This window comes from Accipiter gentilis, chromosome 3, assembly GCF_929443795.1.
Source record: "Accipiter gentilis chromosome 3, bAccGen1.1, whole genome shotgun sequence".
In the NCBI taxonomy this organism is placed as follows: domain Eukaryota; kingdom Metazoa; phylum Chordata; class Aves; order Accipitriformes; family Accipitridae; genus Astur; species Astur gentilis.
In genome coordinates, this window is record NC_064882.1 from 23580767 (window position 1) to 23600986 (window position 20220).

Consider the following 20220-nt stretch of genomic DNA (forward strand, 5'->3'; position numbering starts at 1 on the left):
GCATCACATTTACCTGTGAAACTTGCTGACTTTCCTGGAATCATTTTGGTTTGAGTATGGTGTTTCCAAAAGTGATATGAAAGATGTTCTGCGCCCGTAATCCAGTTAGGAGAGTGTTCCCTGTGCAGGAGGAGAGATTTAATTTAAGCAGTATCTGCAAGCAGCTGGGTCAGGTGTTTCCCTGCTGTAATGTTTAACATATATTGATGTGCCTGGAAACTGTAAAAAAAACAACAACAAACCTCCTGGAAAAAACTGGCACTAACATTGCATCACCTAACTGCATGTGTCACAGCTGGAGGGTCCAAAGCAGCGCTAACAAAGCATTTTACTAAATCCTTTGTTTGTTTGTTTGTTTGTGGTGTTAAGCCTCATGGAAGCAGTTACATGAGGTTCAGCTGCTGTACAAATAGGTGTGCTGTTCTCACCCAAAATAATGTGGATTTAGGGTTGCCTCCCTGCCTGATGCGGGCTGCATCCTTGCCTTCCCTGGGGAAGGACTGTGCTGGAGTCCTGCTTGCCTTTCTCATGGGAAGTATCCTCCTAAAATCCCACTTCAGCAGCTGGCTGGGTTTGCCCTGTTGTGCTTCCCCTCGTATGCGCTGCAGTGAGCTAAAGATGAGACTGTTCAAACTCATTTCAGCAGTGGGCTGAGAGCAGGCCGGTCCCCGTGCCCGGGAGCAGGGACTCAGCTGCGCCACCTGGCCCCAGCCGCCCTCTGCGGAGCTGCGTACTCGAGGCTGAAGCATCGGATGCCAGCAAAAATTAATAAAAGCTGCTTTGGATATGCTTATTTTAAGCAGAGAGCTATGTCATAATGTAAAGGCCAAATACCGTTTACAGTCTGTGAGCTAGCAAACCGCAAAGCTCTGCAACAGCTCTTTGGGAGATTTAATTTTTTTTTTCTCCTGCAAGCTTTTAGTGTTAGCTGACTTCGAAAGTCAGGGAATGTCTTCTTACAAAACCTTCACTAAACTCTCCCAAAGGCTTTCTGGTCAGTGAGTAAAGAATTGTCAGGCTAACATAACCCCAAGTTGTAGAGGAGGTGAGGAAGGCGGGAGATGGAAACAGCTAGGGGCTACCTCTGCACCACGGAGCATGATGCTGTGCACAGACCTGTGCACAGTGCGTTCTGCGTACCCGGCTTACAGCCCTGCCAAGCTGAAGCCAGCCCCCGTGGGCCAGCTCTGCGTCCGGTGGTATTTTGCCATTACCCTCATGGCGGTTGGGCTAATGAGCTGGGCTAATAGCCTGAGAAACATCCTGGTCAAAAAGCTGTGCTGTAGGCCAGGAGGCCACTGGAAGTGACCTTGGGGAGGCTGCCTCCCCATTTCTCCTGGTACCGGGCCTCCTCATCAGAGCCTTTTCAGGGCTACTGTATATTTGGCGTTCCACAGATTATTCACTCTTGCGGTTTCTCGAACCCACACCCAGTATTTCTGCAGTAGTAGAGAAGTTCTGCCGCAGCCCCTGCAGTCCCAAGCTGCACTCCTATAGCACTGTTCCTGAAACCTAACGTTTCTATGAATATGTGCAAACTGCTGGGATCTTTTCAGGCTGATCATTTGATCAGGTTTTCACAGATGTGTCCAGCAGGAAATGATCACTTGTCTCACCAATCCGTAGTCCTTGTTCAAAAACATGGGTGCGACAACATTTTTCCAAAGGAAAAGTAGTTGAGGCATTCCAGCTGCAGAAATCCTCTTTCTCTAATCTCATTTTTGTATCTTAGTTGACTCTTTTGGTTGAGGCTTTTTGGAGAATGTTCCTGCTGAGATAGAAGTCTGCCCTGAAAAATTACAGCCCAAAAGGTTAACTTTGTAAATTCAGATACTACTGTCAACATGATACTACAGTGGGAAGTGCTGGGAAATTTACTAACAGGCAATGGAGTAATGGAGACAAATGGCAGCAAACTATCCTGTTGCTTTTTGGATGTTCTGTTTTCAACTGTGCTACAGCATGTCCAGATTTTTGCTTCATCTCTCACCTTGCAAGTGTGTGTATTTCAGTTGAAATAGATCTATTTTAGTCTAGAGGCTTTCTCACATGCACTGAAATGCATGTGGAGTCAGAGCTGTGGCATGTAAGTGGGAAGATGATTTTATTTATCTCTGTTACATGCTATGTAAAAGTGAGGCCTGTGCTGGTGTGGCAGCATTGTGTGGTGAAAGCTGTGACAGCAGGAACATGTGAACATACCTTAAATCTGCATTTGTATATTCCATGCTGAGGCTGGAGAGGTGACTGGTGTGCTGCCAAAAGGGTAGGCGCTGCACATGGAGAGTGTACCATGGCTGGGAACATGTCAGGGGCTTTGCTGAGTTTGGATGGGAGCATCACCCACCCTGGTAAGCAGGAGCAGGGTGGGCCTAGGATGATGGAGTAGTGGAGGCAAGGAGAAGAGCTTGCTAGGGGCAGATTTTGACAGTCACTTTGGGAACCACTTGTGATTTTAAGAGCATGTTCTGCTGGACTGGACATCTTAGGAGAAAGTTCCCTCACACTCTTCTGGTTATTTGGCCTGTGTTTTCAAGTGAATTTAGCACTGTGTAGCTGGTCCTCAATAGTGAAACCCTTTCTCACAGACAGATGGTGGTGTAAACTGCCCCTTCTGGTGAAGCACATGATAAAATGCCTCATCCCTCCCAGGGAAGGCTCATGATGACTATTCCTTCAGCCTTTGACCTCCCTGTTGAGAATTGAGACTATGATTTAGACCCACACTGAGAGCATCACTTCACATCATGTAAGTCAGGAGACTACCTCCAATATGCAAGGAATGGTGTTCAGTGACCAGGCTGGAAAGTTAAACTATGGGAAAGAATGCAGCTCATTACTCTCCCTGCAGTGATGTGGTGTTCCAGGAAGAGATACTGAGTAACATCCTTAACAGCATACAAGAACTTTGAAGTAGGTCATATTTGTAGCATAAATGCTTGATAATGATTCTTAATAACAAATCCTTGATAGCTAAAACTATCCAAAGACCCTAGTCCACACTTGGATGATTCCATAATAATTTTATGGTTACATAAAAAATAATGTGTGAAAAAGTAAGATGCCTTTGGTTTTATAATTAGAAGAAATAAAAATAGATTTCAGAATTTGCAGTCTTAATATTTATGTTAAAACAGGTATTTTTTAAACCTTAATCAACAAAATAAAACAATGCAGACTGTTGCTAATAGCCTAATGGTAATGACCCAAAGGACCCATTTTATGATGTATCATACAGACACACGTAAGAAGTTTTTGACAAAGGGCAAAATCTCAGGATTTTAAGCTGATCTGGGGCTGAAATAGTTCCCCCTGCATATGAATGCCATTTTAGCAATGGATTTTTGCTTTAAATTCCCTTTGCTAGTTGGCTAAAAATTCTGTTTCCACAGGTTTATGTACAGGGCTTGAGCATGCAGCATGGAGAAATCACGGCTGGGGGACCACTCAAACCTGAATGCTTTCTGAATGCCTTTTCCAGGCTACATGTTAACTCACATTTTGATGTTATCTGATAATAATGTGAAAAAACTCAAATGGCCACAGGCCGTATGAAATGAAGTCACAGGCTGTGCATTCCCCAGCTATGGTGCAAAGGAAATGACTGATAAAAATATTTTTTCTATCTGACCTCCGGCTTACCTCTGTGTGCCAAAGAATTTCCGGCTAATTCCCCTCTAAAGCTTTCTTACAGCTACAGGCTATTCCTAGAATCTTCTGTATCAGAAAATATGGACCCCATCTGAGCCTGTTTATTGATGCACTTTAGATAAAGAATAAATGAAAGCTTTGTTCTAGATATGCAAATAGTGCTCCTTAAAAGAAAGTAGAAAGTGCTCTATTCCTATGTAGGGAAAGAACAGCACTTGGCATTTGGATGGCTCATTATTAGAGAAACTACTTTGTCCCTGTACCACTGCATAGATGTACTTAGGGACAGATTTGTGAGGGGCTGTGGAGTCCTCACTCTTGCAGTTCCAAGTATTAGGACACTGAGTAGCCTAATGCCATTCCGAAACCTGTGTCTGCTGCTTAGGCTCAGTGTGAGGAGTCTGACCCCCTGAGAAATAGATTCAGAAAGCTGGAAAGCTGAATGAGATAGTTTATGTATTAAGGCATAGATAAATTATGAGGAGGGACAGGACTTAAAACAGCATCCTTGAATGAGATTAGGAACCCAATACTTGGCTGAAAGGCCTAAGTGGATTAGGAGTCATGTTCATGTTCATCTTTCTCATTGTTTTACGATTAAAAAAATAGTAGTGCTGCCCCACTCTGACTGTCCTTGGTTAGAACATAAAAGACTAAAGTTCAAAGCAGGACAAGAACACCCTTGCCTTTTTATATACAGCATCACTGCTTTCACATGTCAGCCTATTGCTTTGACCAACTGGACAAGGCCTAAAATCAATTCCTTCTTTGGCTCAAGATGAAGGGAAGGCTGCTCTCACTTTTAGGCCAATCCTCTGTTTTGCTGGGGACTATCTCCTGCCACAAGAAGCCGTGCCACTGTGCAGAAGACCACAAAGTTCATTGAGCCAGAAAACAAAAGGAACAAGTCTCTGGGTACTCTATTGATAAGCCCCTCAGCTGAGCTGGGACCAGCTGGGTTCTGGTAGTGCTTCCCAAAAAGGAAGAACATTTCTCTGTTTCTGTGTTTTGCTTTGTTTCTATGTTATACTCCTTTACTACAAAGTTAGCCACTCTCCTGGCAGATAGGAGATGTATTTTTACTCTTCCAAGATAACGAAGGAACTAACTTTCCAACATTATGCATGTTATGCACAAGGAGTTCAAGGCTGAAATGCGTTGAGTCATGCCCACTGTTTGAAAGAAGGTGGAAGTTGCTTACCTTCAGGACAGGATCCCGGGAGGCGTGGATCCCAGAGCCCCTTCCGATAGCTCCACAAGTCTGAAGTGGAGTGGGATTTCAGGCGCTCCTCTCTTTTCTGTGCTTTCTTCTGGGTAGGTTACACAAGCCTTCGTGTTTGTTGACTTGGCACACTGGCAGTATGCAATCTAGTTATAAGCAGCACCTAAGCATGCTTTTTTTTGGGTGAATCTCATTGTTTTTTGAATGCTTGATTTGTTAACCAAAGTGGGAAAAATATTAGAATTTTTCCTTACAAATATAGCCAATAAAAATATTTAAATACAGACTAATGGGAGCTGCAAACCCCTTGTGTCCCTCTGCCAGAGTGAAATTTCCCTGAAATTAACAGACACACACAATCTGTTTTTCCATAGTTTATTAGTACAAACAATGCATACACAAGACTGTATATTGTTTGAAGACTGCAATAGATTTCTAATTTAACAACTCTGTAACAAAATTTAACTAAATTTGACATTTATGAAAATATAAATCTCTGATTGGGTAGGTTTTCCCAACAATACAAAGTTTACATAAAAACATTCAATATGATCTATTAGTTGCAAACAAGTTAGGAAAAATCATTCAAGTCACTTAATATACTACATTGGCTTGTACACTGAACATTCACACACTACGTTAAGTTCTAGCTTAGCATTCATTTCTTGGAAATTTGTGGCATGGAGTTCTGATTTTAAAAATAAAATTGTTTTGTTTAAATAATTTGAAAATATTTCCACAGGTGTGCCATCTTTAATATATGTAGGGAGGGAAAATTATGATCCTTTCAGATATTGTCCAGTATTTTTTTTTACTTGGGCAAAACGTAATTTTTTTTAAAGCAGTTGTCATTATTTCACAATTTCTGCCTTGAAACTGGTAAAACTGTACAAAAGGCGCAGAACAGTTCTAAAGCAGAAAGTGAAGCTTGTAAGTATGTGGAAGTAAGAAAAACCCATGGCAAACTGGACCAGTAAAGGACCTTTGGACAGCTTTTACATTTAGTGGAATACTTCAGCACGTACACAAGCAATCCCAGAGTGTTTGGTCATCTGATCTGTATTGATTATGGGAAAGAACAGAAATGATAGTAAGGCAAATATTATCAAGATTAATACATGGCATGTCTGAAAGATTTCTATTAAGATTACTTTGGGGACAGAGGAGATACGTTAGACTTTCTTACAACAAAATGGATAGCAACCTTTTAACATAAAGAAATTAATGTATTTAACTGGTCATCTGTAACACCCTTTCTGTTAGAAAAAGTTTTCATTACGACCTGTACTAATACACACGGTGAAGACGAAAAAATTTCCCAAACCAGAAATAAAACCCCAAACCCTATATTCCTTTTATGACCTAGGTTTTTATCATTTTTATCACAATAGAGAAACCTGAAATCCCTGCATGCATTTAAAAAGAAAAATCTTTCAGTCCATTCATCGAGGTGAAGAAATACTTATCACCTCACACACTGACATGTTTGGAGCTGACTGGCACCTACTACTTTCAACCCAAAGATTAATCCCAATTAAAAAAAAAAAAGAAGTAGGTATTTTTTAAATGATGATGGAATGTATCAAGTGTTCCAGGTTGGCAGGTGACATCTTGTCATTGCACCATCAAGCAGAAAAACACATTTTTGCAAGTGGGTATAAAGTTGGCTGTTAGCTATAGACCCATCTAGGCGGCTTGGTATATAAAATAGTGGTCTGACTCTTCTCACTGATCCTGTGGAGCTTTAGTTCTACTTAAAACAGTTTGTCAATCCCAGATAAGATCGCCTAACTTCTGTAATAGCATAACAATTTTGATAGTATTGCTAGAAATTTTTAATCAAGGCCCTGGTGAAATCCTGGACTGAACCTTGTATTCCGAAATTTAAAAAACCCTGCAGCCCATTTGCTTTATGTTTGCTTTTATGTTTACATAAATGTAAGAATATTTGTTGAGGAAAAAAACAGTTGGTCTGCCCTCTGCTGTTTCTGTCTGTCTTCCAAGAAATGCACTGGTTTTTAGGTGAATTCAGAAGACAAATCTATGCATGTATACTATTATTCAGATAAGCTTGTCCAGATGGTTACTCAGTTGTCAGGAGCAAAACTGTGTCCTCTGCAATCTATGGCTGAGCACACTTTCTCATAGCAATAGTTGTGTTTTTTGGTTGGTGTTGCTTCACTCACCTCAGGCTCTGTAACTGTAATGGGACTATCCCTTGCAAATACTTCTGTTGATTCCCTCCAAATGCAGTCTGCAGTCGCTTTGAAGCTATAATTGTGACATTTTGGCCTAATCACTTGTGTTGTGTTGTTGAAAATCTGACGGCTGTTTGAAGTAGCAATTTTGATTTTCAGTGCAGCATCGACTCGATCCACTACAGTGTAAGTACCTATACTTCCGTCATCAAATCCAATAATAATATTTAAATGTCTCTGTGAGAGTGCAAGAAAAGTGGGAGTTTTATAAAGAGAACAGGCACCGATGTTTTTGCCATCCGCTAGCCTCATTACAATTAAGCTAGAGACTGCACCATTATCATCATCTTCTTCACTGCGAAAACAGATGTACACAAGATAGCGGCCATCACGAGACAGCCTCTGCCGCCAGATGATACCCGGAGCATGAACCACACGAAGTTTTCCGCTGTATAAATCAAGCACATTGATGTTCTCATCACCACGGGTTATAATTCCTAGCTTCCCGTTTGGAGATATTTCAAAGTCTTCCAAAATTTTTAAGAAATTGGTAGGCAATTGTACGCGTCTGCAGATGACTTCCTCTGTTAGGCTCCAGATGTTCACAGTTTCAGTAGATGTTATAAATACTATAATATCTGGGCAGTCTGGTATCAGCTTAATATCGACAATGCTTGCACCATCATCACAGCAAAACTTCTTGGTTATACTGCCTGTCCAGAGACTCACTGCCAACACTTTATTCTTCGCCATTCCAACTACGAATGTATTTGCAGTTGTTATAAATGCGTTCTGTAAGGCAACTAAAATATTGCAAACCCTATGTCCTGTAGCCAGTCGCCAAACTCTGGATGCATTTTGCTCGCAGAGAGAGACTACAAATTGATCATTGTGAGTAATCATTAGCTCTGAGATTTTTTGTCCATTAATGCGAAAGATATTTTCACCACTAACCGTGTGCCATACATACTGGCTGCATTTATCATCTGATGTAACCATTATCTCTCCAGAAGAGGTCAGCACGCAGTTTTCAACAATACCTTCATGCTTGAACACAGCTTCAATAAAGCCAGTGCTGAAGTTCCACTTATGGACAGAATCTGATCCATCCAATGTGTATATTAATTCGCCTCTGGCTGGCAACACCAGTCTTTGGATAGGCTTGCCAGATTTGTCAATATTGGACATAGCAGTTATGATGTCTATATCCCAAATAGAAAGGACACCACTGGTGGATAAGGATAGCAGCATGTTATGATGATTTGATTTAATTAGCCTGACTATAGTTCCTGAGATTTCCTGTAAGCTTGCCATACACTGTCCTGTATCTCTTCTCCAAACAAAAATGGCTGAGGTATTTTCCATTGAAGCAATTATACAGTTGCCATTTTTGGACAACACGGCAGAGATAAAGCGCTCATTGTGTTTAGCTCTAAACTTTTCAGCCACCTTCCACACATGAGTGTCAAGAAGTTCAATGCTGAGAGCCTTACAAATTAAAATTGCACTTTGGTCTTCAGAAAGCTCAATGCTGACAACTTCACTGTCTTCTCTCCTACAGTCAAAGTCATCCGTAAGCTGGGGATTTGTGATTTCCTCTGTATTCCAAACAGAGAGGCTACCCTCATTGTCCACCATCACCATTTCTTGGGCTGTGTCCAGAATGAGAAGGAATTTCACAAATCCACCAGAAAATTCAGAGGTCACGGTGGCCAGCTTCTCTCCGCTGCCCAAGTGAAAAATGGTCGTGGTGTTCAAGTACTGTCCACAGAACGCATAAACTCCATCTGGAGAACACTGCACACAGGTCACTTCATACCAGCAGTGGAAGTGATAGAGAGGCCAGCCATAAAGCAGATCTATTACAGTAACGTCTTTGCTGGCCTCCAGCCAAGCAAGCGCATGGTTGACTGATAACGTAAATCCGTTTATAAAACTGGAGCCCCCTGCAATTCCACAATGTTTTGACCCCTTAATTTCCACCTCAGACAGAAGACAGGAATTTATGTTATCGTATATCAAGAGAGTGTTTTTCGTTGTAGCCACTACAAGATACTTTTCATCACTAGTAAGCTTCATCCCTAAGATAACAGATGGAGCTGTTGTAATCTGCCTCAGTAACTGGCGGGTCTCTACATCCCAAGTGCTGATGGAGCCATTTTCTAAAGCAGCAATAATTGTGCTGGGATTAAAAGTAGGCAAAATCTCAGTGACGTGCATGCAGCTGGATGACAGCGGCAGGCGCTCGGGGCTGTAAGTCACATCCATGGAGGAATGCAAAGGGACGATAGAGCAATACTTGGGTCCATCCTTGTCACATTCTAAGAGGAGATGTCTCAGTTTGGGCAATGAACTTACTACTGGGAGAAGCCTCTGCTGCAATTCAGCAGAGAGCGAACCTGGGTATTTTACTACTTTAAACTTTATACTGCGGAGGGTACTGGCCAGAAATTTCAGCTCCTTTTCTTGCGAGTAGGTATAAGCCAGTTCTATGTCAGAAAGTGCTTTATCAAACTGCCCTATTCTAATCATAGTGTACAGCCAGCTGAAGTTCATAATGACTCCGTACAGAAGATCATCTGTTCTTCCACACCTTGTCAAGTGATGAATAAGTTCTGTCATTTTTCTGTGATTGATAAAGAAGATATCAGGCTCTAATGGATTACACTGAAAGACCCATGGCTGATCAGGTGCCTGCCTGTCAAAAGCAGTCTGATCCATGCAATGCTTTTCATCCTCATTCAGGCCTCTACTGTCATGGTCAGGACAACCATTCAGATATTGGTTGTTGCTGTAAAAAGGTTTTCTTCGTCCACCTGACCAAACACCAAGGAAATACTCTGCCATGACTGTGTGCATTTCGTGTAAATCTTCTTCATTGTGCAGGTACAATTTCTGGGCAATTAGTTGCAAGTGCCTATTTGCCCAAAGAAGAAGTGTCACATTTTTCACTTGTCGCTCTATCAAGTACCCCTGTAAGCCCTCCTTAAGCCTTGCAATGTATATATATGGAATTCTCAGTGGGTTACTTTCTCTGACACTCTCACTCAGTTCGTACATAACACTGTTGTCAAGGGCTAAAATATCTTCCAGTTCCATTTCACTCAGGCCAGATTTGGACATAGTGATGTAGCCAAGTGCTCTTGACAATAGTCTGGATCCGCACTTGTTTTCTAGTGACCAAAACAACTGCTCTATGCTTTCATGGACAGTGACACAGAGGGAGGACTCATCCACATCTTTGTGAGATCTCCAGTTCCTGACCTCTCTGAAGGTTAAGTTCACAAACATAGGCAGTGTGCACTTGGAGAATGCTTCATTGACGTAGATTTGTTGCCCTGATGTTACTTTTCTTTTAACTCGCAGCAGCTGATGTTTCAGTACTTGGCTACACATCTTTCTATCCCTTGCAGTCAGTTCAATGTAGTTGTCTTCGTCATGAATAAGGCACCTCAGTTTTTGCAGGATCCCATGCTTGTTTGGCAGTGTTGACAAAATTATCCGTACTGAACGTGGAAGGTGAATGGGAAGCCACCAGAGCTTCCTACCATCATCACTATCTGTTAGCTGTTCTAGGGCATCAAATATTATCACCAGCGGCCTATGGAATGAAGACTCATTCAAGAGATTGATGAACAAGTCCCGAAGGTCATGAATCTTTTTTGGGTAACTTTGTACGAGGCAACGATAGTTGACTGCTAGTTGTTCACAAATGCTTTGAAGTATATTCTTCAGATCTGTACTTGTTTCCGTGGATCCCAAAAATCTTATAACTACGACAGGGTCAGACTCTGGTCCCATCTCTTCTTGCAGCCAGGAATAGGACTAGAATATAGAGCATAATTCAGTTAATATCTAAATGAAGCAGAATAAGAGATTTTATAAATAGTGATTGCCTATATATAAATAAACATTTTTAAATGTTACTGGTTGAATGGAAATGCTTTCACTGGCAGAGTTCAAGGCTGGTTTGATTTATGTGCACTGAATGAAATTTGTATCATATGTCATCTTTGTTTAGCACAGGTAATATCCCAAAACACTAAGACCCAGATCCACAAAAAGGCTTATGTCTAAGGGGACTTGAGTAGAATGTAGTCCATAAATCCCAGGGTACACTTTGCAAAATCTGTGTCTCACTTCTGAAAGTCAGTAAGTAGATTCTCTTATTAATAAACTTCCTTAGACACTAAGCAATGTCATCCTTGGCCAGGCAGACCAGCTTGCCACCTAAACTTGTTTAACATTGATTCTCAGCTGAGTATAAATGCACACCCTGACAGTTTTAGACGACAGGGATCAGAGTACAGATTGCTCTTTACTAGCAGGTTACTTTAATTCCTGGACCACAGAAGTACACTCTGTCTTGGTGTGCCAGTGACTTTTGCTCTTATGCACTGCCACAAGGGGTAAAAAGTATCTCTTGCTGTTTTTTTGGTTAGCATATTCTAAGCAAGTGAAGAATGTGGCTTTAAATCCCCTCAGTCTGTGCAGGGTAACACACTCAGTTCTCTTACTTGCTAAGTCTTTTCACCTCACTTTAAGTTATTACAGAATATTTTAAGAGAAAAGCGTAACCAGAGTCCCTAGGTTAACTTACGTACTCAGATCTGAAATGGGATCTTGAGTTGCAAATCCCAATTTCATATACACAACTTATATTAATCTATAGGAAGCCACATTTGGGAAAGATATGGGATTTTAAACATTATTGTTCCCTTCTCCATTTCATTCTGGCTGATATGGCTGTTTCCCAGCCCACTGTGGTAAATTCTCTGAGCACCCTGCAGGGAAATCAAAGTTGTGACTCCCAGCTGGAGAATTAGGCTTAGAGATGCCAGCTTGGTCTTTTTCTGCATCTGGTCCTGCCTTGCACAAAGTGTTTCACTCATTTCCCTGTAGTACTCAGCTCAATGATTTAAATGGTGTATGTCACATAAATGAGTACAGGTATTTTTGCAGGTTATTACAGATAGATTTGTAGCAAGTGTATTTCCAAAAAGTGTATCAGACTAATTCTGGAATAATTTCTGATGAGAACATAAGACGGCGTGACTTGGAAAGACATATTTGTGAATAAGACTAAAACCAGCATACGATATTTAGATGGTTCCATATTCATAGGACCTCAGTGGAACAAGAAGGAAAGAGATTCTTCTAAAATACATGTTGTTAATTAAAAAATATATTGATTCCTATTAGGTACTTTTGTTTTGGCTAAGCACATGATACAGACACGTTATTATTGAAAAGTAAGTCTTTTTCTGATTATGTTTACAATAATATGCAGAATATACTTTTTATTATTTTTATTCTACATATTGAGGGCTGATATCAGATCTGTTGACAAAAGGAAGAATGAAAACTAAGTTGGCCCTTACACACTAACGCTCCTAACATCACTGTATTTATGTAAAATATTTATGTACCTTCTTCGCCACTTCGGCTAATAAAAGAGTCTTCCCGGTGCATGGTCCTCCGTATATGATAAGAGGGTTAATATGTCCTATTTTGCTAGGTAGAACATACTTGTGAACTATGTTTAATGCCTCACATCTGTATTCATAAAAAGTGGAGTATGTTTTACATAGCGATGAGTGTTGAAGAACTTCATCATACAGCAAGTCTGTCTCGGTGTCAAAATTCTGCTGCACTGTTGCTTGGATTATGTCAATCATGTCTTCATAGAACTGTTTACCAAGTCCTTCAATGTAATGGTTCTCCACTTCTTGGGAGTAGCCCAGTTTCATGTCACAGTGAGTGACGGACGTGTACACTCTCAGATTGGATGATGCGACAATGGTAGGAATGAATTCATCCCTGAGCTTGATCAGTTTCTCATGGGCTTCGGGATCTCGTAGAAACTTCCCAGCTGTATGTACCACATCCATGTATTTTCCCATCTCTGGAATTTTAACAAAACGCTCAATGTTGGCAATTTTCCGAATGTAGCAAACACACTTCTTTAGGAAAGCTGGTGTTTGTTTACCCAAGGCAAAATCAAGTTCATCTTCAATAGCTGAGGATGAAAAGAGAACACAGAGTCTCTGTTATCTTTTCTCTATAAACAGTTCAAGAACATCCCCCACTTCCAACATGCAGACTCTTAAATGATTGCATCTGTTTTCTGTAAAAAACAGAAAAAGCACAGAAAAAACTCTGGATGCTTTTGTATGGGTTTTGGTCTCAAACAAGCCCAATGAACATTTTTTTTTCTCTTCAATTACATGAGAAATGCCAACAGAAATATATTTCCATGTTTGTGGAAAGGTTGATAGAAAAGATAATAAATTAATATATAGAAATAGTCTGAACTTTACCAGAGGAAAGATATCTCTTTGCTTGGCTGTGTTTCATTTTTCCTTTCTCATACAGCAATTTCACAGCAGTCTTAAAAATCTTCTTAATCTCTTCTGATACATCTTGCCATTTGTTCTCATTCATAGAGTTTGAAGAAGATTCCATCTTTTAAAAATATCCATAGTTAAACAGCTGTAATACACACATCTACAACTTCAGAAAGTAAAAGTCTAATATTCGAAGTCATAAATAATGTGGTAACAGAAAAACACATGCACTAAAAAAAAATAAATAAGAGTTCAACTTTTTTACCACAGATAATCATAATGTATTCCACTTTAGAATTATGTTAGCTAGAGTATTTTCTGAATTCCTACTATAGGCAGCTAATGCAATATTTTTCAAGAATAGGACCAGTAACACGTTTATAGAAAGAGGGTTTTGAGAACCAAGCCTGAAATAACGATGATAAACCTGCAGTAATACTGCTAAAACTATCGCTCCTTTAATGAGAAATAATAATAATAATAATTTAAACTTGGATCTCAAAACTGAAAATGAGGTTCCTGGTACCTGTAACTAAGCACCTCATATTAGCTACCATATTTGAAAAATATGGGATTATATCTGACATTACTTTCGTTCATTCATTGCCATAGTAACAGTAATCTTCCTGTCATCAAAGAGAGACTCTAATATAAATTCACTACTCCTTTCAGATGGTATGTCACAGATGCCATGATGGCGGTTTTTGTAGGGCAGCTGGTAGTCACTGCTGCATTACTTACTGCAGGTGAAGTGTTTAAGGGGTCTCCAGTTTTCCTGGAGGGTGTAATAGGAAGAAGAACAGCCTCCAGGATAAGCTCCCTAGCAACTCTTTCTTGACACTTTCAGAGCTGTGTATATTTTATTACTTTAAGTTTGAGATATAACTCCATGTTAGCTTTAAGTTATGAACATCGTTTTACTTACTTCTGTGTATCAGTAGCTTGAGGAAAGGTGCAAAGTTCTAATAACAAAAAAGCCAAGCTTTATTCAAAGAGATACTGTAGGCACTAGCAAAACAATGCAAAGTTACAAAACTTGCTTTCTTCCTTGTGATCAATAGTTAAGAATTAGTCATATTATACTGGCTTCAACTCATTCAAACTCTTTCCATGTCTATGTTTTTCATGTTTTCAATGTTTTTTCATGGGACAGAGAAAAAATTCTGCTACACAATAAGTGAATGCAGTATAATGGTTTAATTTCATTTTCTTGTATAATACAGTATGCACTCAAAATGAAGTGAATACTCTGTTAAGGACTTCATTTTTGATACACTGAAATCTGTCCTTGGGTATATTGGATGTGCAGAAGGGTAGAAGTGAGCCCTGGGTAATATACAGTTTTTATTGTCATCGAAGACAAATGCCTATTTTAAAAATGATAATTAACAGTGTTCAAAAATCTTCTGTTAGAATACAGTTAGTAAGTTAAAAGTATGAGATCTGACTTGGCACAGCACTAAGCACTTGTTTGACTGTTAAAGAGCTTTCTTGTATGGGGATATAAGGGAAAATGTGTATTTCCTCTGCAAATCCCACTCATTGAAATCTAGCAAAAGCACAATACCAGGGCAGGAGAGCCTCAGCTCTCCCTATTCCAATGTCAGGGAAGGGAAGAGAAATCTGTACAACCATTCCACTAGCCCCAACAGGTCATGAATGACCACAATCCACTTTCTCTAGCTGTTATCAGAGAGCACATCAGCGCAGGAGTCATGACGAGTCATGTTCCTTGGTGTTTCGCAGCTGCTCCCTTCACCACGTATAGGAAAGGAGCATCACAGCACCAGTTGCTCAGGTGTGCACAGGGCTGTAGAAGCTAATTCAGAGACAGCAGCAAGTGCCTGGCCCTGGTGACTACCCACCACTGTAAATGATAGAGAAGAATTTTGTAAGAAGGCGACTATGACTTACCGTATTCTGGTAGTTCTTCAGCATTTCAGATTTTGGTCTGAGGTAATATGCTGGTGGCACTGCATTCTCATCCCTGCAGTACCACTCTTCTAAAATCCTTGTCTCTAGCTTGGCCTCTACAGCGGCATCCAGGATCATTTCAAATTCTGCTGACTCAACCTCCCCTGGTATTCGGATGTTCCCGTACTTCTCTCCCAATAGGCCCTGTGTATTTGCAGAAAAGTAGGGATTAAATTTTTCTTTTTAGTTATGTAAAATCCCTCCTTGGGAGCTGAATTTCATAAAAATCAGTGTGGTAATAGTTTCATGACTTTGAAATTACTAGGAAGGGAAACAGATACAGTGTAAGATGAAGTACTGTTGAGAGTACTGTACTGAGCTGCATGCTACTATGATGACTTGGTAAAATTTCAAGTAGATGCATTGTCTTTCTTATTATTAACTGGTAATAAAACTACAAAGGCATTCAAAAAAAGAAATTAAGAAATACTAAACATACTTTCTTAGCACAGTATTGACTTGTGTATTATTGATTCCCATTAGTCACAGGTTGGCATTAATCTCACATCCAAATGCGAATGTGGAAATCCTTTTCTCTGGACTAAGCATAAGGATGCGTCTCTGGATTCTTTACCTCTTGGCTTTATTCTTATTTTCCACAGAAATGGAACAGAAGATTTTATATTCTGTTTGATGAAAATCCATGAGGTTATGCACAGCTCATATTAGAATTTTTAAATATGTGGTTTATACCAGCAATACCAACAATCAATGTTGCAGAACCACAAGCTGCTTTGCTGTCTCATATTCCCTTGTTGCAAAAATGTTCAAAGTCTTTGCCCCGGTAGCTGTCCACAAATGAACAGTGGGGCAAGGGAAAACAGGTTTGATCAAATGCCAAAGAGAAATTTTAGTACTTAGATGCATGTATTTGGTATACAGGCAAGGGTTTGTGGAATTCAGTTCTTAAACTGTGGCACAAGAGATTTTTCACCTTCAAAACTGAGGATTAAAATATTGGTTGCAATGCTCTGAATACATTTTTTTTAAATTTCTTTCCCTAGTTTGCTGTCCATAAATATTTATAAAAAAAAGGATTGGGAAAACTTTTATAGAAGATAGAGTTGCAGGCCATTCCTTCTTTCGACAAAATTTTTCAAATTTGCGATCATCAGCTTAATTCTGCATTCAAATCTTGGTCCACAGAAGTCAGTGAGAACTCTCACTTCCTTTTAAGTAGGATTTTTTATTTCTTTCCTCATTTAAATGTATTCAGTAAAGATTTTGTGTTAATGAGAAGGAGTACTTAATGTGGAGAGGAACCAACAGTATCAGCACCTTGGTTTGAATCAGAAAGATCTCTTCGTAAAGTAATGCTAATACAAATACAGTAGTACCCTAAAAATTTAAATAACCTTGTTTGTAAATAATAAAAATCTGAATATTCATTATTTTTAAAGCACTCATCATAATGAGAAGCTGTTTTAAACTTTTCCAGCTGTAACTAAACCCTGAAAATCAATAACTGATGATGATGAAGCCTGCTTCACTGATTATAAAAGTGTGAAGCTGCAGACCCCTTTTCTGAATCCAGTTGTGTTGGCTGAAGGTACTCAAGCGGTTCACCATGCTAGATGCCGTAGCCTCAGAGCACAGATGCCAGAGCAGTGCACATGAACACTTCCCAACCTCTTTCAGGCAAAACCAGCTCAGTTAGCTCAGACCACAGTTCGCATTGTGTAAACTAACCTGGCTGATTTTTGCCTGGAGCCGATTAGGAAGAGCTCACATGAACTGCAGAGCTGGCTCTGACAGCACGTGGTTGGCATCCTCCAACAGAGGAATACTGACAAAGAGCTGGTGGACAGGAGCAAGCCAATGTCTGTCCACTGCTTAGGAGAAATGAAGGAATGTAGGGATTGTGATAGTTCATATAGTCCAGGTTTCAGTCTCTGACAAGCCCTAGCACCCAAGTGCTTCAAGAAGCTACTCCAATAGGAGAAAGAGGGGTTTGCCTGACTGCCCATTCATATCCCACAGCAGCTTCATTCAGGGTGCACATCAAGGAGTCAGGAGAAAGGAACACATGTGTTCAGTAACTAGAATTAAATAATAATTTTAATGAAATGATCCAGTATTTTTATTATGTGAATTTATTTTTTCTAAGTGATCATTCTAACTAGTAGCTCCCCTCAGAGAGTGAGCTACGTTGCTCCACATAATGAGATAACCAGGGAAAATTACTAAGTTTTTGCTGTTCTGATCTATTCATAGAGCCCTATAATTTTTGAATTCTGAAGCTGCAGAGGTTGAACAAAATATAATATTATTTTCCTTCTTTATTCAAGTGAGGTTAATAACTCATATAATGCTGAATTGCAAGCCTTTGCACATTCAGATTGATGTAGAAATCTCATAAATTTCTCTCAGAGGAGCTTTGCTATGCAAATTTTGCAATTACCTTGTGTAGCAGTTATTACTTGAAATTCATTAGGCTACACTTTTTCTGAATTTAAGTCCAGTGGATTCAATAGACAGTTGCCCAAGCAAAGACCAATAGCTGGGCCCTTCATTAATAATACTAAAATGTCAACATTAAAATGTCTCACTTTAATGTACTACATTTAATCAACTAAATTTGTTTTGGAATTATTCTGTGTACTTTTCTGCTTCTCTGGTACAGTTTGTGCTGTTCTTTCTCTACTGTACTATAGGTAAATAACAAAAGGCAGTACTTTAAAAGGAAAAGACGGATTTTTTTTTCTTGTATCTTATCTGTCATTGCAACAGACATTATGTAAATAATCCTGTATTAGGGATCATCCTCCTGGCTACTAGAGCAAAACACAATAAGAAAGAACACTGATGTGATCTGAATACTAGAATCACTGTGGATGACTGTATCATGAGTTTTTAAATAAAATGGAGGCCTATGCAAACACTATTTGCAAGCCTTTGCATTTTTTTAAAATGAATATTAAACAGTGGAAGACATACATTTATCATGGTGTACCTTGGTGCTATCGATGGCATTGCTAATATTTTGCTAAAAGTCTAGCATTAGTTGACGGAAGAATAGACATACATAGAAGAGGAACCACACAGACAAAAGAGTGTCCTCCATTTGGGATGATGGCAGTGAGCACCCATAAGACTTAATAAACAACGAAATAAGCCTTCTATCATTTTGCTTTCAGGAATTTCTCTTCTTGTTTGATTGTGGTTTACGGAGAAGTTTTAAGGTTAATCTTAAAAGATGACACATGCATAGTGCTAGGAGTAAAAGGAATAAGGAAGTGTGGAGGAAAGAGAAGTCTGAGTGAATATACATTGCACTGCACACTGAAAACTGAGTCTAGCTTGTTCTAGTTGACATCTAGTGTTCAGGAGAGCCTGAAGCTAACAGCTGTACCAAGAAAGGAACACATCAGCTGAACATCATGCAAGGATCTAAATGTGCTAAAACATTTAGTTTTAGAACTTAAAAAGTAGAGTATGCCAAAAAGGAAGCTGCAGAGGCTATGCCAGCACCCCACTGCCACGTATTTTTTCCCTGAGAACTGCTCAGGGAACGACAGGCAGCATGGTGCCGACCGGTCTGTAACTGTGCCCACTGCACACCAGACAACTACTGTAGGGATTGTGGTAGAAGTCCTTCATACAAGCTGCATGAGTTGGCCAGGCTTAGAGCATAACTCTGAAACTTGGCTGTGTTTAACTCAGGAATACTGCTTCATGTGGCTGGTGTGAGCAAGAACTCCATGTTTTAGCCAAAACTTAGGCATTTGTGCTGTTAAAGCAAAGTTAAGGAGCAGCTGAACAGAGATTCTGAGGGTACCTGTGGCATCTACTTGGCGAATATGTGCATTTAGAAAGGCAATTAAATGAATTAGTGTCTTTGATGTTCTAATACAGTAGAATTGACAAGTAAATGAAGAGAAATAGAAATAGCAACAGGATAGGGAATAAAAAGAGCAGCACTGGAATGAAGAAGGGAATTGGTTACACAAGGAGAACCAGCAAATCATATATACTGTGCAGAGCAGGTCTATCATTTAGAGCAGTGCAATCCCAGGCACTGCACTGCAGCTGTGTTCCTCTTAGTGCCCCAGCAGAAGTTAGCTGAGGTTCTGGTATTAGTACCTGACTCTGTGTAGCCATTTGAAAAATATTCTGGTAAAAACTTTCATGTGGTAGAAAACTCTTAAAGGAGTCATTCCTGTGCTTTCTGATAACTCCAGACTAGCCTCAACCTACAGCCCAGTTTCACTGGCTGTGTAACTGAGGTATTGAAACACAATTTCTTTTCATTTTTCTGGAGAGGACAAAAATAACTGACACTGTTTTTCTAAAGGACTGTGATATCATGCCCCAATGCTAGAAGCAGGAGGAATGCTGAGTAAATGTAGCTGTTCTCTACTGAGAGACTGATGCTCTAATGCTGGGTTACGTCACATAAAGACACCAGGTTCCTGGGGAACAGTTCTTCACCTAAACACACCTTCCTCCAGATACACTGCATGTTTTCCATTAACAGTGGTCACTAATAATAATAATAATATTAATAATAATAAAGACTAAGGACTATAAACAGACTATATGTGTTTGCTGGAATCTTAATAAACTATTTGTTTGTAAGGATACATGACAGCCTTAGGATGGGTGCATTTGCATGCACAGGCTGTGAAAACTGCATCTTCCCATGTTTTGACACAGAGGTGAGGCTTGGAAGTATCTCCTTCTAGCTGGTACCAGGGAACAGCCACCTTCCCTCCACTCTTTTGGTGTTGTTATGGTTAAATTTGTATCTGGCTGTAAAAGTGTAGTCTATCAGGGTATCACAAAAACACTCAAACCTTTAGAGGCCTAAATGAGCAGCTCTGAATTG

General features: G+C 39.8%; 1 protein-coding gene across 3 annotated transcripts in view; it reads right to left on the reverse strand.

Annotated features, from left to right (window-relative positions):
• Nucleotides 1–5327: 5327 nt before the first annotated feature.
• NWD2 (NACHT and WD repeat domain containing 2) overlaps nucleotides 5328–20220 on the reverse strand; it is a 57627-nt gene continuing 42734 nt past the window's right edge. For all 3 annotated transcript variants that reach the window (XM_049794979.1, XM_049794988.1, XM_049794998.1), the window contains 4 exons: nucleotides 15333–15536; nucleotides 13392–13536; nucleotides 12501–13090; nucleotides 5328–10896 (listed from right to left, as the gene is read on the reverse strand). In XM_049794979.1, the coding sequence (XP_049650936.1) occupies nucleotides 6961–10896; nucleotides 12501–13090; nucleotides 13392–13536; nucleotides 15333–15536 (4875 nt within the window). In that variant the 3' untranslated portion in view covers nucleotides 5328–6960. The remainder of the gene's footprint in view (nucleotides 10897–12500; nucleotides 13091–13391; nucleotides 13537–15332; nucleotides 15537–20220) is intronic.